Source organism: Schistocerca gregaria, chromosome 5 (genome assembly GCF_023897955.1).
Source record: "Schistocerca gregaria isolate iqSchGreg1 chromosome 5, iqSchGreg1.2, whole genome shotgun sequence".
Lineage (NCBI taxonomy): Eukaryota > Metazoa > Arthropoda > Insecta > Orthoptera > Acrididae > Schistocerca > Schistocerca gregaria.
In genome coordinates this window covers 293,301,458-293,327,854 of record NC_064924.1, presented here as the reverse complement: position 1 = coordinate 293,327,854, position 26,397 = coordinate 293,301,458, and the positions used below count along the sequence as shown (strand labels likewise).

At 45.2% G+C, this 26,397-nt stretch overlaps 1 protein-coding gene across 1 annotated transcript in view; it reads right to left on the bottom strand.

The window, feature by feature from the left end:
- Nucleotides 1–5,609: 5,609 nt before the first annotated feature.
- Nucleotides 5,610–26,397, bottom strand: part of LOC126273010 (ejaculatory bulb-specific protein 3-like) — a 52,209-nt gene continuing 31,421 nt past the window's right edge. The window contains exon 2 of the mRNA XM_049976378.1: nt 5,610–6,422. Within this exon, the coding sequence (XP_049832335.1) occupies nt 6,208–6,422 (215 nt within the window). The 3' untranslated portion in view covers nt 5,610–6,207. The remainder of the gene's footprint in view (nt 6,423–26,397) is intronic.

Here is a 26,397-nt window from a genome sequence, read left to right as displayed (position 1 = left end):
CAGAAAAGTAATTTTTCTCTAAATTCTTTCTATCAATAAAAACCAAAAATGAATCTAGACTTAGTCCTTCATAGTCAAAAACAGTTCCTTACTAAAGGAGCAGCAGCCAGCCAATATATTTCTCATCGTAAGATAATATACCTGTTTAAGTAGCATAACTGTTCCTCACATTCAGTGGACTCCTCCTCCACTCTGCCCCTCTTTTCTGACGTGTTCATCTCGTTCATTGGTTATTCGTCCATATAACACAGTAGTTGTGCCAGTATTCACTTTTACGCTGACTTTGGCTTGTACATTCTCATATTTATAATCTTTGAGTATAATGTAAAAACTGAATAAGAATTATTTTTTCGTAGCTCTTTTGTGAAGTTCATTATGTAGTGTTTTTGTACAAAAGTATACAAAGACCGTATACTATCTTCGGAGAAACAATCTTTGTACCACTGTAAACAGAATCTTAGGGTGGCCTATAAAGCCGAAAGACGTTTCATAACAAACTAAAAATGAATATTATTGTGAATCATCAGTGTTGTGTATTTAGATTTTTAATATGTGTCGTATTTTGCGCCGCGTGGGATAGCCGTGCGGTTTCGGGTGCCTTGCCGCGGTTCGCGCGGCTCAACCCATCGGAGGTTCGTGTCCTCCCTTGGGCATGGGTGTGTGTGTATGTTGTCCTTAGAGGAAGTTAGTTTAATTTAAGTTAAGTAGTGTGTAAGCCCAGGGACTGATGACCTCAGAAGTTAGGTCCCATAGAAAACTTACCAAAAAATCCAATCATACACTCCTGGAAATGGAAAAAAGAACACATTGACACCGGTGTGTCAGACCCACCATACTTGCTCCGGACACTGCGAGAGGGCTGTACAAGCAATGATCACACCCACGGCACAGCGGACACACCAGGAACCGCGGTGTTGGCCGTCGAATGGCGCTAGCTGCGCAGCATTTGTGCACCGCCTCCGTCAGTGTCAGCCAGTTTGCCGTGGCATACGGAGCTCCATCGCAGTCTTTAACACTGGTAGCATGCCGCGACAGCGTGGACGTGAACCATATGTGCAGTTGACGGACTTTGAGCGAGGGCGTATAAGTGGGCATGCGGGAGGCCGGGTGGACGTACCGCCGAATTGCTCAACACGTGGGGCGTGAGGTCTCCACAGTACATCGATGTTGTCGCCAGTGGTCGGCGGAAGGTGCACGTGCCCATCGACCAGGGACCGGACCGCAACGACGCACGGATGCACGCCAAGACCGTAGGATCCTACGCAGTGCCGTAGGGGACCACACCGCCACTTCCCAGCAAATTAGGGACACTGTTGCTCCTGGGGTATCGGCGAGGACCATTCGCAACCGTCTCCATGAAGCTGGGCTACGGTCCCGCACACCGTTAGGCCGTCTTCCGCTCACGCCCCAACATCGTGCAGCCCGCCTCCAGTGGTGTCGCGACAGGCGTGAATGGAGGGACGAATGGAGACGTGTCGTCTTCAGCGATGAGAGTCGCTTCTGCCTTGGTGCCAGTGATGGTCGTATGCGTGTTTGGCGCCGTGCAGGTGAGCGTCACAATCAGGACTGCATACGACCGAGGCACACAGGGCCAACACGCGGCATCATGGTGTGGGGAGCGATCTCCTACACTGGCCGTACGCCTCTGGTGATCGTCGAGGGGACACTGAATAGTGCATGGTACATCCAAACCGTCATCGAACCCATCGTTCTACCATTCCTAGACCGGCAAGGGAACTTGCTGTTCCAACAGGACCATGCACGTCCGCATGTATCCCGTGCCACCCAACGTGCTCTAGAAGGTGTAAGTCAACTACCCTGGCCAGCAAGATCTCCGGATCTGTCCCCCATTGAGCATGTTTGGGACTGGATGAAGCGTCGTCTCACGCGGTCTGCACGTCCAGCACGAACGCTGGTCCAACTGAGGCGCCAGGTGGAAATGGCATGGCAAGCCTTTCCACAGGACTACATCCAGCATCTCTACGATCGTCTCCATGGGAGAATAGCAGCCTGCATTGCTGCGAAAGGTGGATATACACTGTACTAGTGCCGACATTGTGCATGGTCTGTTGCCTGTGTCTATGCGCCTGTGGCTCTGTCAGTGTGATCATGTGATGTATCTGACCCCAGAAATGTGTCAATAAAGTTTCCCCTTCCTGGGACAATGAATTCACGGTGTTCTTATTTCAATTTCCAGGAGTGTATTTTGCACTCCAGATGGAATATTTTTCATGACTGACTTCATCAACGAATCCAATAAATCGTATGCAATGCCACTATTCCAGGGATCTTCTGTCGAATTATGAGTAGATCTTTCAGTGCTCTGTCAAATTCTTCTGGCAGTATCGCACCTCTCAACTCATCTTCATCCACTACCTCTTCCCTTTCTATAGTATTACCTTCATTTCCCTTGTAAATCTCTTCTATACACTCCTTCCGCCTTTCAGATTTCCCTTCATTGCTTAGTACTGGTTTGCGATCTGAGATCTTGATATTCGTTCAAAAGCGTTTCTTTTTACGAAAGGTCTACCTAATTTTCCTGTAGGCAGCATCTATCTTTCCTTTCAGAATCAATATTTTATGCGTTAGCAAATGATTTCTACTGGACTTCGCCTTTTCCCTATTTGATCCTCTGCCGCCTTTACGTCTTATCTCTTTAGGCTACAAATTTGCTTCTGTTCTTTGCCTTAACCCTGTTTCAGTCAGTCGAGGCCTAATGCTTCCTTTGAAATTGTTACCATCTTTCTTTCAACTTATCTATATCTCAAATCCTACAATTCTGTATATCTCAAATCCTACAATTCTGTAATTTCTTCATTTTTAATCTGAAGTTCCCAGCCTATAAATTATAGCCAGAGTTCACATCTGTCCCTGAAAAAGAAAACCTTGCAGTTGAAAATTAAGTTTCTAAATCTCCGTCTTATATTAAGTACTCTATTTGAAACATTTTTGTGTTTCCAGGTCACTTCCACGTATACAGCTTTCTTCCACGACTTTTAAACCAAATGCTAGCGATGAGTCAGTTATGTGCTGTGCAAAATTCTACCAAGCATCTTCCCCTCTCATACCTTCCCCCTCAGTCCATTCTCCTCCTCCTCCTTTTCCTGCTATCGCATTCCAGTCACCTACCACATTTAAATATTCTCACTTAAAAATCTGAATAATTTCTTTTATCTCATCAAACATTCTTTCAGGCTCTTGATCATCTGCGGAGCTAGTTGGCGTCTAACGTGTGTCTTGGTTACGATAACGCACTCACTGCGCTGTCCATGGTAGACTACATGCATACGTATTTTTTTATTCATTATTAGGCCTACCGCTGCAATATTCCTATTTTATGTTTATAGCCCTCTATTCACCTGAACTGTTCTCTCTGCAACCACATTAATCCCCACTATATCTAACCTCAACTTACCCATTTGCCTTAAAAATTACCTAACCTACCCACACAACTAAGGGATCTAACATTCCACGCTCCGACCCACAGAATGCCACTTTTGTTTTTCCTGATAACGACATCGTCTTGAATACCCCCACCCTCCCGTTCCTGAGATACGAATGAGAAGCTATGGAACTATTTTACATCCGGAATATTACACTGAAGATGATGCCATCATAATTTAACCGTCCAGTAGAGCTGCATGCCCGCAGGAAAAATGACGGCTGCAGTTTTCCCTTGTTCTCAACCTGTCGTAATACGAGCACAGCAAAGCCATGATGGCTAATGTTAGAAGGGTAGATCAGACGACGCAATTAGGTCGCGTAACTTCCAAAGTGAAACAGATCAATTTAGATTCTTTCTTTCATTCTTTTGCTTGTGCATTCGTCCCGCAATGACGCAGGGTCGGCGTGGTTAATCGGATTTGGCAAGGTTAAGTTAAGGGGTGGCCGGATGCCGTTCCTGCCACCACCCCCCGTACCCCCCGGGACGGAAGTAGTGTACCCCAACTGTCTGTGTCTAGTGTAATCCATGGAATAGTGCGAATGTGTTCAGATGTCTGCGAGCCGTGTAACTGAGGCGGGACTTGGGGACCAGCCCGGTATTCACCTAGTGGGATGTGGAAAACCGCCTAAAAACTACATCCAGGCTGGCCTGCACCCCGGCCTCCGTCGTTAAGCCGCCGGACGGAAACAGATCAATTTAGATACATGTTCATAATGTAATGTAGCAGATTTTGCACCTTACATGATGCTAAATCAGTACTAATACACCGAATAATAATTGATAAATTGCCCACCGATAGGAGAGAATTGACACAGAAAAGGAAGTTGTGTGTGTCATGTCAAACTAACGGGATGGCCGCGGCCGGACCCCTTTGTCGGCTGGCACTTCATACCACCAAAGACGTTCGGAGAGGCTGGGCCATCACAACAAGAAGCGAGAAGGAACTATATGCGAAAGAGAGAAAGATGATTTCGCGCCACAGTGGAAAATTTGCGGAATACTGTGACGGGATTGGCGCAGAGCGCGTAGAGATACATGTTAAAAGTTTGGCGGCAACAGTAACCGCGGGAGAATTCTGTGTCGTGGTTGGGTACAAACGCGCACGGATACATGGTAGTGTGTATCGTGATTGGCTACCAACGCGCACGGATCCATGCGGCGAAGAACGGCCAGGTTTGCAAAAACTCTGAAGGACCTCGGGGGTCGGTAGTGAACTAGAGCAGTCGCGGTGTCTGGCTGCCCTGCTTGGAGAGCGTGGAGAGAAATATGTTGGAGAAGTTACCGGCATTGAGCCCAGTGGTTACTCTCCAAGTCTGATTAGTGTAGAGCATACGACTCCACACACGTAGTATTTTCTATTCCTCTGAGGAGAGAAACAGATTTGTACTAACTTGTGGTGTTCATATGCAATCTGAAGTGTAACATTGCTGCTGCGCACTTGGGTCGACCAACTACTCTTGGCATATGTACAAGTAGCTTGACTATTGACTAGTGACGGACTCCGCAATTGGACTCTTACGTACAGGAGTTTACGGGCGCAAACCACGTCCACGTTGGATATTAAAGCCAAGCTCGCTCACAGGAAAGACGGCATCACCACGTTGGCTGGGCGGACCGTCGTTATCATCATGGAGAATTACGGTGATATTAGCAATCATCAGCCAAAGTAGGGCACTGTAATTCTAAATGAGTTCGTATTCCGCTAGCTCTTTGACTGGCGCTCTCTGAGTCTGTGTCCCTTCAGGCAGAACTGCAATACAGTCACTTGCGGGTTCAGTGTTGACTTAAGTAGTTAGGAAAAGAGGATACATTGTGTCAATGATAGGCTAGTTAGGTTATCGAGTCTATTTTATTGTCGTGATATGCTAGAAATATTGCTCATCCCGTTCTGAATAAATCTTAATTTGGTATCATACGCTTATCACCGCATTATTGATTTCGTAGCTAGCAATCACCATATTTTTGTTTAATAATTAGAGTGTAATGATAAATTCGATGCATGGCATAACCGTGCGTTTAAATAGAGCCAACGTAAGTCAGATAGCAACTCATGGTCGACTAAGACTACCAACAGATATTTTTCAGTATATCGATAATTGTTCAATAAACCCCCGTACGTTGCAATAAATAAGATGGTAAAAAGATAAAAAGGAAATGTGCTGCGCAGTTTTTATAATTTACATGTATTTAAACAAATTTACAAAAGACAGAAAAATTTACATAATATTGTACTGAAAATATAAATTTACTAAAGAAGAATGTCAATTGGAGACTTGAAATTTGCCGTTGTTTTATTTGCAGTGGTACGCGTAGCCACTCTGACAGCTGATGGATGCTCATGTTATTAATATGCTAAATAAGCGATCTCACTGACAACCGTTTAATAAACGGAAATCGGCGAATCCTGGTAGGTCAGCACAAGTTAATAATCGCTTCTTGCGTGTGGAGTTGTGAAGGCTGACAGTGGCGAACACAATCGCGTCCAGGCTAGCCAGCCCGTATATTTGTCCAGTAGCTTTACTGAACACGTCGGGTAGGCTGGCTAGGGCAGCACCCCCTTGACATGTAAGTGGTGTGATGTGGAAGGAGGTAAAATCCAATCTAGTATGCAAACAGCGTCCGACGGTTCGATGTGTTGGTCGCGCGGCACTGAAACTTCTTTCCGCTGGTGGAATTTGTGTCGCACACCGAGTCCACACTACGCCGTCTGCACGTGGGTCGCCCAGAGCACGCGAGGGCTGCGGACTCCAGCAGATGTCTGCTCACTGCTGCTGGCGCTGCTGCTGCTGCAGCCGCTGCTCCTCCAGCTTGGCCTCGATGCGCTTCTGGTGCAGCCCCTCCGGGTCGTACTTCCGCGACAGTCGCGCCCAATCGGCCGTCCGCTGCTTCATCATGAAGTCCACCACCTTGCGCACGTTCTCCTTCTGCTTCGCGGAGCATTTGGAGCAGTCCGACTTCAGCGCGTCCGGCAGCATCTCTGCGGGCAACAGTGAGAACAGAGTCAGCAAAGCGGGCAAACGAATTCCTGACACCGCTTAGTCATCTGCCGTAGCACCCACTGAGAGCGGGCTCTCCATTCTGGAAAAAAAACTGAAAAAATAGTCAAATATTTTGCGATATTTAAAGAAATAAGATACGAGGGTGGTTTGGTAAGTCCGGTAGATTTATATGAAAGACTGGAACATTTTTGTTGCGTCTTCATGGTTGGTAAGCTTCATTAACCAAGCAGACCAGACCTCATCGACGGTGTCAGTGTTGAGACAGGGATTAGTGATCATGATGTTGTCATTACGACTATAGGTACGAAAGTTAAAAAGTCGGTCAAGAAGGCTAGGAGAGTATTCTTACTAGTAAGAGCAGGTAAACAGTTGTTAGCATCCCACTTACAAGGGAACATCCCCATCTCACCCCCCTCAGATTTAGTTATAAGTTGGCACAGTGGATAGGCCTTGAAAATCAATGGAGAAAACTGGAAGAAGTTGTGTGAAACTATGAAAAAAATAAGCAAAATTTACAAACTGAGCAGTCCATGCGCAATATAGGCAACATCAAGGACAGCGTGAGCTAAGTAGTGCCGTGGTCCCGTGGTTAGCGTGAGCGGCTGCCGAAGTCTTCCCTCGAGTGAAAAATTTAATTTTTTATTTTCGGACAATTATTATCTGTCCATCCGTTATGTTTTCATCACTTTTTTGGTAGTGATTGTCACATCCACAAGAAAACCTAAATCGGGCAAGGTAGAAGAATCTTTTTACCCATTCGCCAATTGTACAAGTTAGGTGGGTCAACAACATATTCCTGTCATGTGAAGCACATGCCGTTACCAGTATCGTATAGAATATATCAGACGTGTTTTCCTGTGGAGGAATCGGTTGACCTATGACCTTGCGATCAAATGTTTTCAGTTCCCTTTGGAGAGGCACGACCTTTCGTCTAATAATCGCACAGTTTTGCGGTGCGGTCGCAAAACACAGACACTAAACTTATTATAGTGAATAGAGACGTCAATGAACGAACGGACAGATCATAACTTTGCGAAGATAAAACATGTAAACTTTTCACTAAAGGGAGGACCTGAAACAAATGCCTCTCGTTCGGCAGCCGCTCACGCTAACCACGGGACCACGGCGCTCCTTAGCACACGCTGTCCTTGATGTTGCCTATGTTGCGCATGGACTACTCAGTTTATTTATTTTACTTATTTTTTTCATAGTTCCACACAACTTCTTCCTGTTTTCTCGATTGATCTGTGTTCCGTTTTTCAAGGCCTATCCACTGTGCCAACTTATAACTAAATCTGAGGGGGGTGCGATGGGGAGGTTCCTTTGTTAGTAAATGAATCGACTTCATTTACTTCCAGTACGATGGACGTGGAAAAATTATGGACACATTGTAAATCAGGCATTGGACAAGTATGTGCCGAAAAAGTGGGTTACGGACGGAAAAGACCCACCGTCGTTTAACAGTGCAATTCGGAGAATGCTCAGGAAGCAAAGGCAGTTGCACTCGCGGTTCAAGAAAGATCGGGAGAATGAGGACAGGCAAAAGTTAGTAGAGATTCGTGCTGTTGTAAAAAGAGCGATGCGCGAAGCATTCAATCACTACTACCGTCATACCTTAGCAAAAGTTCTTGCTGAAAACCCAAGGAAATTCTGGTCATACGTAATATAGGTAAGCGGGTCGAAGGCTTCCGTCCAGTCACTCACTGGTCAGTCTGGCCTGGCAACGGAAGACAGCAAAACGAAAGCTGAAATTTTAAATTTAGCATTTGAGAAATCTATCATGCATGAGAATCGTACAAACGTACCACCGTTTGAGTCTCGTACAGATTCCCGTATGGAGGACATAGTGATAGACGTCCCTGGGGTTGGGAAGCAGCTGAATGGGTTGAAAATAAATAAATCGCCAGGTCCTGAGGGGATTCCAATTCGGATTTACAGAGAGTACTCTACTGCATTGGCTCCTTACTTAGCTTGCATTTATCGCGAACCCCTTGCCCAACGTAAGGTCCCGAGCGACTGGAAAAAAGCGCAGGTGACGCCTGTATATAAGAAGGGCAGAAGGACGGATCCTCAAAATTACAGACCAATATCCTTTACATCTGTTTGTTGCAGGATTCTCGAACATATTCTCAGTTCGAATATAATGAATTTCCTTGAGACAGAGAAGTTGCTGTCCATGCATCAGCATGGCTTTAGAAAGCATCGCTCCTGCGAAACGCAACTCGCCCTTTTTTCACATGATATCTTGCGAACCATGGATGAAAGGTATCAGACGGATGCCATATTCCTTGACTTCCGGAAAGCGTTTGACTCGGTGCCCCACTGCAGACTCCTAACTAAGGTACGAGCATGTGGCATTGGTTCCCAAATGTGTGAGTGGCTCGAAGACTTCTTAAGTAATAAAACTCAGTACGTTGTCCTCGATGGTGAGTGTTCATCGGAGGTGAGGGTATCATCTGGAGTGTCCCAGGGAAGTGTGGTAGGTCCGCTGTTGTTTTATATCTACATAAATGATCTTTTGGATAGGGTGGATAGCAATGTGCGGCTGTTTTCTGATGATGCTGTGGTGTACGGGAAGGTGTCGTCGTTGAGTGACTGTTGGAGAATACAAAATGACTTGGACAGGATTTGTGATTGGTGTAAAGAATGGCAGCTAACTCTAAATATAGATGAATGTGAATTAATGCAGATGAATAGGAAAAAGAATCATGTAATGTTTGAATACTCCATTAGTAGTGTAGCGCTTGACACAGTCACGTCGATTAAATATTTGGGCGTAACACTGCAGAGCGATATGAAGTGGGACAAGCATGTAATGGCATTTGTGGGAAGGCGGATAGTCGTCTTCGGTTCATTGGTAGAATTTTGGGAAGATGTGGTTCATCTGTAAAGGAGACCGCTTATAAAACACTAACACGACCTATTCTTGAGTACTGCTCGAGCTTTTGGGATCCCTATCAGGTCGGATTGAGGGAGGACATAGAAGCAATTCAGATGCGGGCTGCTAGATTTGTTACTGGTAGGTTTGATCATCACGCGAGTGTTACAGAAATGCTTCAGGAACTCGGGTGGGAGTCTCTACAGGAAAGGAGGCGTTCTTTTTGTGAATCGCTACTGACGAAATTTAGAGAACCGGCATTTGAGGCTGACTGCAGTACAATTTTACTGCCGCCAGCTTACATTTCGCGGAAAGACCACAAAGATAAGATAAGAGAGATTAGGGCTAGTACAGAGGCATATAGGCAGTCACTTTTCCCTCGATCTGTTTGGGAGTGGAACAGGGAGAGAAGATGTTAGTTGTGGTACGAGGTACCCTCCGCCACGCAGCGTATGGTGGATTGCGGAATATGTATGGAGATGTAGATGTCACCATAGCACCCACTGAGAGCGGGCTCCCAATTCTGGAAAAAACTGAAAAAATTGGTCAAATATTTTGTGAAATTTAAAGAAATAAAATACGAGGGTGGTTTGGCAAGTCCGGTAGATTTCATGAGAAAATGGAACATTTTGTTGCGTCTTCATGGTAGATAAGCTTCATTAACCAAGCGTCCTATAAAGAATTTCAACAATGTACAGTGTACAGTTCATTGTTGACTGTCGTCTGAAATGATCAGTGTATCGACTGCGATTGAGAATGGAGAAAACCGAGTCCCGCGCTGTTATTAAATACTGGGAGGTTATGATTAAACTTTCCCTATTGAACACGTTATAACACAGAAACTAATTACCGTACGAGTACCAAACTTGGTAGCGTTAACGCCAAGGATGTGGGGAAGAGAAATAATGCAGAAGCAGTCAACTGAAGGACGTTTAATGTGCCGCTACGGTACATCATACCATTTCTGCCACAAAAGGGGCTCAGGCGCCCATCAGTGTCCAGAAGTATCTGAAAGCGCAGGTTTGTATTCTGCACAACAGAACGAAGCATGTCCGTAGGTACGCTGGCTGCATCTCTTGATATGCTACGCTTCAAATCAGCATACGCGTGATGATCTCCTGGTAAACCCTGTCCTCCAGGTAGCCCTATAGCCAGAAATCACAGGGAGTGAGATCAGGTGACCGCGCAGGCCAAGAATTTGGAAACGATCGGCTGACAATTCGGTCGTTTTCAAATGTGTTTCGGAGAGTAGAAGAACTTCACGAACGATATGCGGTGGGGCCTCACCTTACATGAAAGCTGTTGAGTTCAGTGCGCCTCTCTCCTGTAGGGCGGGTATGACAAGCTGGCGAAGCATATCACAGTAACGCTGGCCAGTCACACTGCGCGTCTTTAAAAAAAGAATGGGTCAATGGTGAACGTAGTTGTGAAACCACTCTATAGGATGACACGTTCTCCATGCAGAGAAACTTCATGTTAAGTGACTTGAGATGAAGATCTCCATACTAGACAATTCTGTGTGTTCACCTAACTCGCCAGAAAAAAATTAGCTTCGTCTGTTCATAGGCTGGTGCAGGGCCAGTCCTCGTCAACGTCAATCCTTGCGAGAAAGTGGAGAGCAGAGTCAACACGTCGCTGAGTGTCCTGTGACACAAGCTGCTGTACGATTTGGACCTTGTACGATTGCCGTTCGATAATGGTTCGAAGCACCTTCCGTACAGTGGACCAAGGGATGCTCAACTATAGTGATAAAGCATGCGCACTGCCTGACTATCGGGTATTGTGTGCAGCGTTGTCAAATATAGCAACAGAGATTTCATCAAACATCTGTGGCGGAACCAGTCATCGGCCTCTTCCCGGAGCGACGCCCAGTTCTCCATTTGATTCGAAATTCTTTATCCTGCTCCGCACAGCAGGTGGAGAAGGAGGACCATTTCCAAATTCTTTTAGCCGCGATATTCTCGAAGTGCAGGTGCCGTATTACGCTTGTTTTGATAATAGAGCTTCACTATAATTCCCTGCTCCTTTTGTCCTGCGACCGTAGCAGCTGGGCGGTTCCAGACTGAAGTGCCTAGAACTGCTCGCCACAGCGGCCGGCACTCTGGGCATTAATGCTATCAAGTTTGCTACTCTTAGTGTAATTAGTTTCTGTGCTATAACGTTTTAAATAGGGAAAGTTGAATTATAACACCTGGTATTTTCATTTGAATGGTTGGATGAAGTTCACACTGACTCCACCATCATTGAAAACCACTTTCTTTTGGAATAATAAATTTAAAAGTGGTCGGACAAGCATCCAATCGAAGTCACCACAAAGGAAACCATTGACAAAATGTAAGCCCGCCAAACGAAAATTCGTGGCTTTCCCGAGACTGCAGGCATCTGAACAGTGCGAGTGCATAACATCCTTCACGGAGAAATGGCTATGAAGAAACTGTGTGCGAAATGAGTTCTGCGAGTAACACAGCAGACCAAAAGCGCATCCGGCACAGCATTTGAATCCAGTGTTTGGCGATGTTTAATCACAATGTGCAAGACTTTATGCGTCGACTTGTGACTGTTGATGAAACCTGGATCCATCATTACGCACCAGAGTCAAAACGGCCTGTTAACACAATGGACGAAGGTTGGTGAAAGTGTACCAAAGAAGGCAGACACCCTTCTGTCAGCTGGTAAAGTGATGGCCACTGTTTTTGGGGTTCCCAAGGAATAATATAGATTACTTGGAGAAAGGCAGAATCGTAATTGGATCCTATTATTGAATCATTTGAAACATGTGTTGGCTGAAAAAAGACCAAGGTGGTATGCAGAAAAGTGCTCTTTCACTTCGATAATGCACGATCCCAGACATCAGCGATAACAATGGCCAAAGTGCATGAACTGGGGTTTCAATAGGTTCCTTGTCCGCCCTATTCAACAGAGTTTGTCCCAAGTGACTTCTTCCTGTTCCCTAATTTGCTTGCTGGGAAGTCCTTTTCATGACAGAAGGAAATGGTAGTTGCAGTCAGTGACTATTTTGCTGCGTTTGACAAACCCTTTTTCTTCGACAGCATGAAAAAGCAGGAGGTTCGCTAGACCAAACGTGTATCACGAAAAGAAGACTATGTAGAGAAGTAAGGCGAATAGTTTACGAAACAAACAGTTTTTTCTTGATTTTTTACCAAACTTATCACACCACCCACGCAGGTTACAAAAACATTTGATGCGCCTTTGAATGATGCTCGAAATCACCTACAGCAGTTGAGGTGGATGTACGTTAGACACTTAAGGACCATTGAGTGGCCGGCCGGAGTGGCCGAGCGGTTTGGGCGCTTCAGTCGAACCGCGCGACCGCTGCGGTCCCAGGTTTGAATCCTGCCTCGGGCATTGATGTGATGTCCTTAGGTTGGTTAGGTTTAAATAGTTCTAAGTTCTAGGGGATTGATGACCTCAAATGTTAAGTCCCATAGTGCTCAGAGCCATTTTGAACCATTGAGTGAAACTGCATCAGAAAAATATATTATAGTACTCTTCAGTGCTCTAAGATTCTTCGAGCTTTAAACTCTCAATCACCACCTCTTTTTCTGTACATGAATTCCAGCATCATCCAAAAGCGCGTCAATGTTTCTCTAATATCTTTTATAAGGGTAGTCTGAAAAGTTTCCGACCTCAACGTGAATATAAAAACACTTGTCAACAAAAGTGGGGGAGTTTGTTTGCGCATTTGTACTACGAAACAAAAATTTCAACCATTTCTGGCACTCATTGTTGTTTGAAAGTCGTCAAAAAAGCGAGTCGATGCAGTGAAAATGGGCAAAATCGACTGTGATCTCCCTAAATCACTCCAGGCAAATTCCGGGATGGTTCCTCTGAAAGGGCACGGCCGACTTCGTTCCCCATCCTTCCCTAATCCGATGAGACCGATGACCACGCTGTCTGGTTTCCTTCCCCAAACCAACCAACCAACCAACCAACAAAATCGACAGTCGAACTGTCATTAGATATTTGGTTTGCAAAGCCAATACGCCTACACATATCAAACGCGAGTTGCCCACTGTGCACGGGGACTCTGCAGTATCATTTACCACCGTGAAATTTTAGGAAGTTGAGTTTAAACGTGACTGTACCAGCCTGGGTGACGATAAACGTTCGGGACAGCCTAAAACTGCAACCACTTACCATAACATTGCCCAAGTTCACCAAATGGTGCATTAATTGACTAGATGAAAGCGAAAATCGAGGAAGAATGTTCACGTTTGCAGAAGAAAAACAAATTTTGTTTCACAAGGACAAAGTGCCGTCACTCCCCAGCGTTTGCCTTGACCACCGTCCTTACACGTCAGCTCTAGCCCCAACGAACTTTTTCTTTTATTTCCTCGGCTAAAAGTTTGTAGGATAGACATTTTCGTTGAATTAAAAGGCCAACACCTTCGTAAAAAAAAATTGCAGAGATACTAACTATTATTTGGACACGTTAAGGGGATGGAAGCAACGCTGAGAGAGGTGCACAGACTTTCTAGGAGATTATGTTGAAAAATAAACATTAGTTTGAAGAAAATATGTCTTATTTCTTTGTTAGATCAGAAACTTTTCATCGTATTTCTTAAGTTTAGACAAATAATTTCATGACATTTAATTGTTTGTTTACATTTATCCTATTTTCACACTTTTTTTTAGAAAAGTTTCTAGATCAAGAGAAACTAGCGAAATTTAAATTTATGCTGTGAGTTAATATCTTTTGCTAGCAGCAGCTGTTCGTGAAAAACTTCAATTTTCCCTCAGATCAGTAATTAATTTTGTCCTAATTTCACTGACTATTTTCAGGCAATTACTTTCTTGTTTGCAAAAGTAGATCTCACTCTAGTCGATTTGATACCTCATTTGTTTATGTCGCACTGTTCGTTTGACTACCAGAAATTCCCCTCAATTCCTAGTTGCCTCAATTGGTTTAAGCAATCAAACATTTTCTTTTTAGTGAAACTATATCCCACGCTTGTCAATTTGATATTCCACTTGTCCATTTCTCGCTCTATGTTTCGCTACGAAAATTCGGACAAAAAAAATCTGCTGTATAATTTCCAGGGACTCTTTCATTCGGCTCCAAAATAAATATTTACATTTTATTGATTGGAATACGGGGCCAACGAGGAAATTTGCCAGCCTGGCAGCCGAATACTTCTCTTTTCAAAGGTTCACTCTCTTCTGAGCTAGTCTCCTTTTAAGTCACTGTATCGTTGCTATGCTTTGCCAGAGAGCACATTCCACACAGAGGTGCTGTTCTAGAATGTCCACAGAAAAATCGCCTACAGTAGCAATAGCCGCTTAACTCGACATTTCCGGCCACAAATTTCTTTAAATGCGAGAACATTAAGATTTCAAAGAGCTCAATATCTATGATTTAGGATGAAGTTTCTACATTTCGTACATAAAAAAGTAATTGTTAATGAAGTAATTGTTCGTTGTGATTTGATCTTCATGTGTCATAAAAATATGTACAGTATTCTGTAACGCAACATTCATAATGCGGCGTCAAATAAAGTAAAAGCCATCATGCATCACTGCCACTAATAGTAAAATGCATTACACAGTCAAGTCATACACTGACACAGAATTTCAATCTTACTCTAAGATCATTATCAGGGCCTGTGCCTTGCACTCTACGAGGTGCACTCAAGTTCTAAGGCTTCCAATTTTTTTCTCCGGACTGGAAAGAGATAGAAACATGCGAATTGTTTTAAAATGAGGCCGCGTCCCAGAGATGGCAGCACCGTACGGCAGATGGAATTTTACCGCCAGCGGCGAGAATGAGAACTGTTTTAAATACTTAAAATGGCGACCGCCAGAGGCGAGAATGAGAACTATTTAAAATACTTAAAATGGCGACGTTTTCCTTACTTGAACAGCGTGCAATCATTCGTTTTCTGAATTTGCGTGGTGTGAAACCAATTGAAATTCATCGACAGTTGAAGGAGACATGTGGTGATGGAGTTATGGTGTCTCGAAAGTGCGTTCGTGGGTGCCACAGTTTAATGAAGGCAGAACATCGTGTGGCAACAAACCGAAACAACCTCGGGCTCGCACAAACCGGTCTGACGACATGATCGAGAAAGTGGAGAGAATTGTTTTGGAGGATCGCCGAATGCCTGTTGAACAGATCGCCTTCAGAGTTGGCATTTCTGTGGGTTCTGTGCACACAATCCTGCATGACGACCTGAAAATGCTACAAGTGTGATCCAGGTGGGTGCCACGAATGCTGACGGACGACCACATGGCTGCCTGTGTGGCTTGTCGCCAAGCAATGTTGACGCGCAACGACAGCATGAGCGGGACTTTCTTTTCGTCGGTTGTGACAATGGATGAGACGTGGACGCTATTTTTCAATCCAGAAACAAAGCGCAGGTCAGCTCAATGGAAGCATACAGATTAACCACCACCAAAAATTTCAGGTGACCGCCAGTGCTGAAAAAATGGTGGTGTCCATGTTCTAGGACAGCGAGGGCGTAATCCTTACTCATTGCGTTCCAAAGGGCACTACGGTAACATGTGCATCCTACGATAATGTTTTGAAGAACACTTTAACGAAAACGTCCGGGAAGAGCTGCGCGTGTGCTGTTACACCAAGACAACGCACCCGCACATCGAGCTAACGTTACGCAACATTTTCTTCGTGATAACAACTTTGAAGTGATTCCTCATGCTCCCTACTCAACTGACCTGTTTCCTAGTGAATTTCGGCTTTTTCCAACAATGAAAGACACTCTCCGTGGCCGCACATTCACCAGCCATGCTGCTATTGCCTCAGCGATTTTCCAGTGGTCAAAAAAGACTCCTAAAGAAACCTTCGCCGCTGCCATGGAATCATGGCGTCAGCGTTGTGAAAAATGTGTACGTCTGCAGGGCGATTACGTCGAGAAGTAACGCCAGTTTCATCGATTGCGGGTGAGTAGTTATTTAGAAAAGAAATCGGAGGCCTTAGAACTTGAATGCACCTCGTACAATGTATGGGTACATAAAACGCTTGGTGTAAATAACGTTATGGTACCTGAAGCTGATGAGATGATCAAAGCTGCAGTAAATAAAGAAATATTTCATCGGAAACTTTTATATGACTTTTCAGCGTTTGGGCATCACCTGCACAAAATTCGTAGTTCACTTTCACATGTTTTCTCATAATGTAAATCTGGATGGTGCACTTGGAATTCGCCAGCTGTTGTTTTACCCTTTGCAAAATAATCAATTAGAAGATACCTTTAGAGTTCCAGCAACACTGGAGGTAACCTTTTTTGGCAGATGGAGTTGATTTGGTTATTTTTTTGGCGTATTTGAGTCAGCGTCTGCTTTGGCCACTGTTTCATTACTAAGTGGAGGACACAAGCGTCATTCCCAGCACTACATCGGCACACATACTGAGTTGAATTCTCTTTAAAACGAAGGAAATGTTTCTGTAAAGGTGGCCAAATGACTATGGGGAATACTCTATAAATGCAGCGTACGCAAACCTGTTGTTTATAAATTTCTCGTAGCAAATTTGCCTGTTAAATACATCGTGGTCTTTCTTTTAGTGTGTCTATATCGGAAAGATACAAAGAAGGTAGCTGCGAAGAAACTGTGGGTAACAGAAGAAATACTTCAGTTGATTGATGAAAGGAGGAAGTACAAACATGTTCTGGGAAAATCAGGAATACAGAAATACAAGGCGCTGAGGAATGAAATAAATTGGAAGTGCAGGGAAGCTAAGACGCAATGGCTGCAGGAAAAATGTGAAGACATCGATAAAGATATGATTGTCGGAAGGACAGACTTAACATACAGTAAAGTCAAAACATCCTTTGGTGACATTAAAAGCAACGGTGGTAACATTAAGAGTGCAACGGGAATTCCACTGTTAAATGCAGAGGAGAGAGCAGATAGGTGGAAAGAATACATTGAAAGCCTCTATGAGGGTGAAGATTTGTCTGGTGTGAAAGAAGAAGAAACAGGAGTCGATTTAGAATAGATAGGGGATCCAGTATTAGAATCGGAATTTAAAAGAGCTTTGGAGGACTTACGGTCAAATAAGGCAGAAGGGATAGATAACATTCCATCAGAATTTCTAAAATCATTAGGGGAAGTGGCAACAAAACGACTATTCACGTTGGTGTGTAGAATATATGAGTCTGGCGACATATCATCTGACTTTCGGAAAAGCATCATCCACACAATTCCGAAGACGACAAGAGCTGACAAGTGCCAGAATTATCGCACAATCAGCTTAACAGCTCATGCATCGAAGGTGCATACAAGAATAATATACAGAAGAATGGAAAAGAAAATTGAGAATGTGCTAGGTGACGATCAGTTTGGCTTTAGGAAAAGTAAAGGCACGAGAGAGGCAATTCTGAAGTTACGGCTAATAATGGAAGCAAGACTCAAGAAAAATCAAGACACGTTCATAGGGTTTATCGACCTGGAAAAAGCGTTCGACAATATAAATTGTTGCAAGCTGTTCGAGATTTTGAAAAAAGTAGGGGTAAGCTATAGGGAGAGACGGGTCATATACAATATGTACAACAACAAAGAGGGAATAATAAGAGTGGGCGATCAAGAACGAAGTGCTCGTATTAAGAAGGGTGTAAGACAAGGCCGTAGCCTTTCGCCCCTACTCTTCAATCTGTACATCGAGGAAGCAATGATGGAAATAAAAGAAAGGTTCAATAGTGGAATTAAAATACAAGGTGAAAGGATATCAATGATACGATTCGCAGATGACATTGCTATCCTAAGCGAAAGTGAAGAAGAATTAAATGATCTGCTGAACAGAATGAACAGTCTAATGAGTACACAGTATGGTTTGGGAGAAAATCGGAGAAAGACGAAGGTAATGAGAAGTGGTAGAAATGAGAACAGCGAGAAACTTAACTTCAGGATTGATGGTCACGAAGTCAATGAAGTTAAGGAATTCTGCTACCTAGGCAGTAAAATAACCAATGACGGACAGAGTAAGGAGGACATCAAAAGCACACTCGCTATGGCAAAAAAGGCATTTCTGGCCAAGAGAAGTCTACTAATATCAAATACCGGCCTTAATTTGAGGAAGAAATTTCTGAGGATGTACGTCTGGAGTACAGCATTGTATGGTAGTGAAACATGGACTGTGGGAAAACCGGAACAGAAGAGAATCGAAGCATTTGAGATGTGGTGCTATAGACGGATGTTGAAAATTAGGTGGACTGATAAGGTAAGGAATGAGGAGGTTCTACGCAGAATCGCAGAGGAAAGGAATATGTGGAAAACACTGATAAGGAGAAGGGACAGGATGATAGGACATTAGATAAGACATGAGGGAATGACTTCTATGGTACCAGAGGGAGCTGTAGAGGGCAAAAACTGTAGAGGAAGACAGAGATTGGAATACGTCAAGCAAATAATTGAGGTCGTAGGTTGCAAGTGCTACTCTGAGATGAAGAGGTTAGCACAGGAAAGGAATTGGTGGCGGGCCGCAAAAACCAGTCAGTAGACTGATGACCAAAAAAATATCGGAAAACTTTAATCAGATTGTCATCCGATACAATATTGTGCATTTTCCCAGTGATGCAATCTGTGGTTGCACCGTCCTGGCATCCAACATGTCAATCATTTTCGTGTTAAGTACGGTGATGTTTGAACTCCACTATATTTAATGTCAATATTTACGTTACATTATCGATTTAGCACCCGCATAACTCCATCCTAAGATGTCTCGAAATGTCCAAATATCGCAAAAGGGATTTTAAACATTGCTGGAATCACATACACATATACACAACATATGTAGTCCTAAAACCAAGATTCTAATAAAACCAAGACGAGGACGGCATGAAGGAGAAAGTTCCAGGTATCTCGGAAGAAGAGTGTTTTGTGGTCTAGGTGACGGTGTATGGGTACTGTTTTCATATCTAATAATATGAACTATGAAGAAGCCTGATTACGCTGCTACAACCCATAGATCCGTTGATACGATGAAGTGTGGACATTATGCATTAGATTGTTAAATAGAGGCACTGTCTTCAAAAATATGGAACAATACCATCCACCGCCAAACCCCTTTTTCATATCTGTAGGTGCTCGTAACTCTCCCTTTGTGCGCTACAGTGATTGTACGGTGGTAGCTGCTCTCATTTTAGAGATATCTGAGTATCGAAGTGGTCAACACGACATCATGGTGGTCATCAGGACGGCTTCTGTCTCTTCCCCACAAATGTATTTTTCGAAGGAAAATGATAAAAATAATTTTCTCGAATCTTTGCGATTATTCTCAGAGGCTAGAAGAACAATCGTCGTGTAAAATAATAAAAATATCCAGGGTGTACTGCCGGTCTATTGTGTCCAACGGGCACAATATTTCGGCAATCAAACATGTCGTGCATTACCCTGCTGGAATGTACGGTTTCGCAGGGATCGAATTAAGGGTAGAGCCACGGGTCGAAACACATCTGAAATGTAACGTCCACTGTTCTAAGTGCCGTCAATGCGAACAAGAGATGACCGAGACGTGTAACCAATGGCAGTCCATACCGTCACGCCGGGTGATACGCCAGTATGGCGATGACGAATACGCGGTTCCAATGTCCGTTCACCGCGATGCGATCATCATGATGCTGTAAACAGAACCTGGATTCAATCGAAAAGATGACATTTTGCCATTCGTGCACCCAGGTTCGTCGTTGAGTACACCATCGCAGGCGCTCCTGACTGTGATGCAGGGTCAAGGGTAACCGCAGCCATGGTCTCCGAGCTGATAGTCCATGCTGCTGCAAACGTCGTTGAACTCTTCGTGCAGACGGTTGTTGTCTTGCAAATGTCCCCCATCTGTTGACTCAGGGATCGATACGTGGCTGCACGATCTGTTACAGCCTTTTGGATAAGATGCCTGTCATCTCGAGTGCTAGTGATACGAGGCCGTTGGGCTGCAGCACGGCGTTCCGTATTACCCTCCTGAAACCACCGATTCCATATTATGCTAACAGTCGTTAGATCTCGACCAACGAGAGCAGCAATGCCACGATACGATAAACCGCAATCGCGATAGGCTACAATCCGACCTTTATTAAAGATATGGTACGCATTTCTCCTCCTTACACGCAGCTTCACAACAACGTTTCACCAGGTGACGCCGGTCAACTGCTGTTTGTCTATGAGAAATCGGTTGGAAACTTTCCTCGTGTCAGCACGTCGTATGTGTCGCCACCGGCGCCAACCTTGTGTGAATGCTCTGAAAAGCTAATCACTTGCATATCACAGTATCTTATTCCTGTCGGTTAAATTTCACGTCTGTAGCACGTCATCTTCGTGGTGTAGCAGTTTTAATGGCCAGTAGTGTAATTTTATCACTACCGTTTCGCTAGAAAGCAGCATATAGGACAGTGTACGAGACTGAGTGGGCTGTGACAATAGACGGCTTCGTTCGGAGCGTGGCTGTCAGGAAGCCGAGTGGTCGATGTGTGGGGACGGCCCACGGCCCACGTGGAGAGCGGCTAACAGGCCGCTTCCTCTCTGGTTGCGGGATCACATCTGGGGCAGCAAACAGGCAGCGGGACGCGCTACGCCCAATTCTCCGGCGTGGCCGCTCCGCGCGCTGAGAAATCCGCGAAACGTTCCTGCCTATAAACATAATTTTAGTAAGTGTAATGCGGTCTCTTCCTTACTCTCTGCATATTTTGCACCTACAGCTCTGCTCTGCAAACCACTATAAAGTGCGCGGCAGCAGTTACTTTTCATTGTAACATTCATGACTTTGGTTTGCAAACTGCGTTTACTCACAACCCTAAGAGCATGCGATACGTATGGGTCTCAAGAAGATTCATCGTTGCCCAGACAAAAGTAAGTGTATGGCCCGTCAGTCCAAAATGTTTCGATGCTGGATTACACTGAGATAGAGAAAATCGTGGGATACTCCCTAATATCCTGTCGGAACTCCCTTTGCCCTTTGTAGTGCAGCAACTCGACGTGGCATGGGCTGAAAAAGTCATTGGGAGTCCCCTGCAGAAATACTGAGCCATGCTGACTCTATAGCAGTCCATAACTGCGAAGGTGTTGCCGATGCAGGATTTTGTGCACGAGCTGTCCTCTCTAAGATATCCCATAAATGCCGGGGTGGCCGAGCGGTTCTAGGCGCTGCAGTGAGGAGCCGCGCGACCGCTACGGTCACAGGTTCGAATCCTGCCTCGGACATGGATGTGTGTGACGTCCTTAGGTTGCCGGCCGCGGTGGTCTCGCGGTTCTAGGCGCGCAGTCCGGAACCGTGCGACTGCTACAGTCGCAGGTTCCAATCCTGTCTCGGGCATGGATGTGTGTGATATCCTTAGGTTAATTAGGTTTAAGTAGTACTAAGTTCTAGGGGACTGATGACCACAGCAGTTGAGTCCCATAGTGCTCAGAGCCATTTGAACCATTTTCTTCCTTAGTTAGTTAGGTTTAAGTAGTTCTAAGTTCTTGGGGACTAATGACTTCAGCTGTTAAGTCCCATAGTGCTCAGAGCCATTTGAACCTTGAATGTTCAATGGGATTCATGGCGGACGTTGTGGGTGGCCAAATCATTCGCTCGAATTGTGCAAATGGTTTAAATGGCTCTGAGCACTATGTGACTTAACTTCTGAGGTCACCAGTAGAACTTAGAACTAATTAAACCTAATTAACCTAAGGACATCACACACATCCATGCCCGGGGCAGGATTCGAACCTGCGACCGTAGCGGTCGCTCGACTCCACACTGTAGCGCCTAGAACCGCATGGGCACTCCGGCCGGCTCGAATTGTACAGAACGTTCTTCAAACAGTCGTGAACAATTGAGGTCCGTTGACGTGACGTCACTGTTTGTAAACATGATGTCCATGAATGGCTGGAAATGGTCTCTAAGTAGCTGAACGTAATAATTTTCAAGCAATAATCTCTTCAGTTGGGCCTGCGGACCCATTCCATTCCATTTAAACACAGCCCACATCATTATGGAGCCACCAACAGCTTGCACAGTGCCCTGTGAATACCTTGGTGTCTGCGTCACACTCTAACCCTGCCACAGCTCTTACCAACTGACGTCGCGAGTCACCTAGTCGGGCCCTGGTTTTCCAGGCGTCTAGGGTCCAACTGACACAGTCACGAGGTCAGGAGGGTCATCAGTCATCTGCTGCCATAGCCCATTAAGGCCAAATTTCGCCACATTCTCCCAACGGATACGTTCGTCCTTCCTCCCATATTGATCCAGAATGAGATTTTCACTCTGCAGCGGAGTGTGCGCTGATATGAAACTTCCTGGCAGATTATAGCTGTGTGCTGGACCGAGACTCGAACTCGGGACTTTTGCCTTTCCCGGGCAAGTGCGTACCAACTGAGCTACCCGAGCACGACTCACGCCCCGTCCTCACAGCTTTACTTCTGCCAGTACCTCGTCTCCTACCTTCCAAATTTTACAGAAGCTCTCCTGCGAACCCTGCAGAACTAGCACTCATGAAAGAAAGGATATTGCGGAGACATTGCTTAGCCACAGCCTGGGGGATGTTTCCAGAATGCGATTTTCACTCTGTCAGATTGAAACTGTGTATCGGACCGAGACTCGAACTCGGGACCTTTGCCTTTCGCGGGCAGGAAGTTTCACATCAGCACACACGCCGCTGCTGAGTGAAAATCGCATTCTGGAAACATCCCCCAGGCTGTGGCAAAGCCATGTCTCCGCAATATCCTTTCTTTCAGGAGTGCTACATCTGCTAGGTTCGCAGGAGAGCTTCTGTAAAGTTTGGAAGGTAGGAGACGAGGTACTGGCAGAAGCAAATCTGTGAGGACGGGTCGTGAGTCGTGCTTGGGTAGCTCAGTTGGTAGTGCACTTGCCCGCGAAAGGCAAAGTTCCCAAGTTCGAGACTCTGGCCGGCACACCATTTTAATCTGCCAGAAAGTTTAATCCCATGTTGATCTCCGCAGTTATTTCTCGCAGTGTTGCTTGTCTGTTAGCACTGACAACTCCGCGCAAACGCCGCTGCTTTCGGTAGTTAAGTGAAAGCCGTCGGCCACTGTGTTGTCTGGGGTGAGAGGTAATGCCTGAAACTTGGTATTCTCGGTATGCTCTTGACACTGGGGATATCGGAATATTTAATTCCCTAACGATTTTCGAAATCGAATGTCCCGTGTGTCTAGCTCCAACTACCATTCCGCGTTAAAAGCCTGTTAATTCTCGTGTTGCGGCCGTAATGACGTCGGAAACTTATTCACGTGATTCGCTGAGTATAAATGACAGCTCCACCAATGCACTACCCTTTGATACCTTGTGTATGCGATACTGCCTCCATCTGCATATGTGCATACCGCTGTCTCATTACATTTGTACTTCAGTGTAACAAAAAATAGAAGGAAGTTAAAATGTGGTTATTAATGGATCAGGCGTTCTACACTCGATTACAACGCACAGAATATACATAGAACCACGTGAAACTGTCAGAAAAGCCATTGGTTTCGATGTCGGTTATGTCGCTAAAGCTTTGGCCCTTCGTGTGAATTCCTGTGCTTGATCATTTTGTGGTATGCTGGTACTGTTACTCCAAGTCTTGTCACCCGTGATGAGTTTTTCCATAAAATAAATATCCTCGGTTTGAATTTCAGTCAAGCCGCGGCAGGTGTCCTCGCGTCAGGAGTCAATTTGTGCGGGACAAACTTTGCACCCGGAATTCCCTCCTTGAAAACATCCTGTAGGATGTCTTGAACATTTTGTTTAGAGATGCTGTTCCATTGCAATTTACGACAACACAATTTTATACGTTATGGCCGCACATCCACTACTTAGCATTGCCTCTGGCAACTAACACGTCGAACCCTCCATACACCCATACGCAACCCTAAGTGCAAAGTGTCTACACGTCCGTGACGAATCACCATAGCGATTCTGAAAATTGGGGATACGGGTAACACAATACCCTGGATATGTGTATGTGTGTGTGTGTGTTGGGCGGATTGAAGAGGGGTGAAGGGGGGGGGGGGGTGGCGAATCGGACGACACCACGCGACATGGAAGTGAGAGTGATGGAGGAAACAAAGCACAATGTCCCACTAAATAAAATATAAAGCTATTGAAAGACTGTTTATCCATCTCCAAACATTCTAATGCCAACTAAAGTACACACTTGCTCATAAATTAAGGATAATGCGGATACACGGTGAAACAATGCTCTGGTGGGCGGTTTGTGGGTTTATATCACCCCACGGTATGACCATGCGGTGCATCTGACATGTGGTCGTCGCACGGTGGCGCTGGCAGCAAGCCACATATACAGAGGTGTGTTGGTGCACGTCGGAGTATGGTGCAGCGAGTAAGTGTGCAGACGTTTTCAGACGTGCTAATGGTGTCTGGGTGTTGAAATGGCTTAAAGAACACATACTGATGACCTTACCGCAGCCACTGGAACTGTTGTCTCCAGACACACAGTCTACAGACGACTGAAAAGACATGGTTTATTCGCCGGAAGACCTGAAAGGTGCATTCCACTGACCCCTGGTCACAGGAGAGTCCGTAAAGCCTGGTGTCAAGAATACAGTACATGGTCATTGGAACAGTTGTCCCAGGTTTTGTTCATGGACGAGTCCAGGTATAGTCTGAACAGTGATTCTCGGCGGGCTTTCATCTGGTGAGAGCCAGGAACCAGGTACCAACCCCTCAACGTCCTTGAAAGGGACCTGTATGGAGGTCGTGGTTTGATGGTGTGGGGTGGGATTATGATTGATGCACGTACACCCCTGCATGTCTTTGACAGAGAAACTGTAAGAGGTCAGGTGTATCGGGACGTCATTTTGCATCAGTATGTCCACCTTTTCAGAAGGGCAGTGGGTCCCACCTTTCGCCTCATGAATGATAACGCACGTCCCCACTGAGCTGCCATCCTGGAGGAGTACCTTAAAATAGAAGATATCAGGCGAACGGAGTGGCCCGCCTGTTCTCCAGACCTAAAGCCCATCGAGCACGTCTGGGATGCTCTCTGTCGTATAGCTGTACGGCTTCAAACCCCTACGATATTTCCGGAGTTCCGACAGGCACTGGTGCAAGAATGGGAGGCTATACCCCAGCAGCTGCTCGACCACCTGCTTCAGAGTATGCCAACCCGTTGTGCGGCCTGTGTACGTGTGCATGGTGATCCCATATTGATGTCGGGGTACATGCGCAGGAAACAGTGACGTTTCGTTGCACATGTGTTTCGGGACGGTTTTACCAATTTATCACCAATACCGTGGACTTACAGATCAGTATCGTGTCTGTTCCCTATGTTTCTATGCGATTAGCGCCAGTAGTTGGTATCTAATATATACATACTATCTGCTGAGAAAGTGCAGTTTGTATCAGACATTTACGTATTATTTTGCTGTTAGGAAAGTGGAGTTTAGAAACTAGCAAATATTTTTTTATACTTAAATTTAAGTAATTTAAACATTGAATGGCAAAATGAGAAAAGAATCTTGAATTGAATGTGCAACGCTTTTGGAAACTTTTATACGCCACAACGGTCTGGCATTTCCAGTTGCAAAAGAATGGTACTAATGGCGAAAGACTTCAGAAATTTCACGAGTGGCTACAGGTACACACTTACAGCAGAGTGGCTCTGCACGGCTACTGCAACCCCTGATAGCACGCAACACGTTTGACATCCGTTAGGTTCTGCATGCCCGCAAGCAGGCCCTAGAGCAGCAGTGGAGCGCAACTCACCAGAAAAGGTTTGAAGTCTCTTTACGAGTACACTTTTAAAGTGTTCGACAAAGTGTGCGGGCGTCACCAAGAGTGCTGGCAAGTTGGAGGTTCTTAGAGGGACGTTTTGTCATTTTATTTGTGCGTGTAAAAATATAGCATACCACCATGATCAACCTACAGTGGGACCAAAGCAGAAGGGCTTCGTATTACGTTCAAATTCTGTTGAATGTCTTTGAACAGTCCCTGCTCGTTCCACCCTGTATACCGGAGCAAAAATTGCGGTCGTGCTGGACTCCAAAAATATCAGTCACGTTCAATGGGACTGCAGCCCAACGATGTCCTTAGAGAAGTGCTGAAACATCCGGAGGAGTGTCATCTGTGTCAAGAATATCATTCTGTTGCTCGTCGCACTGCAAATTGT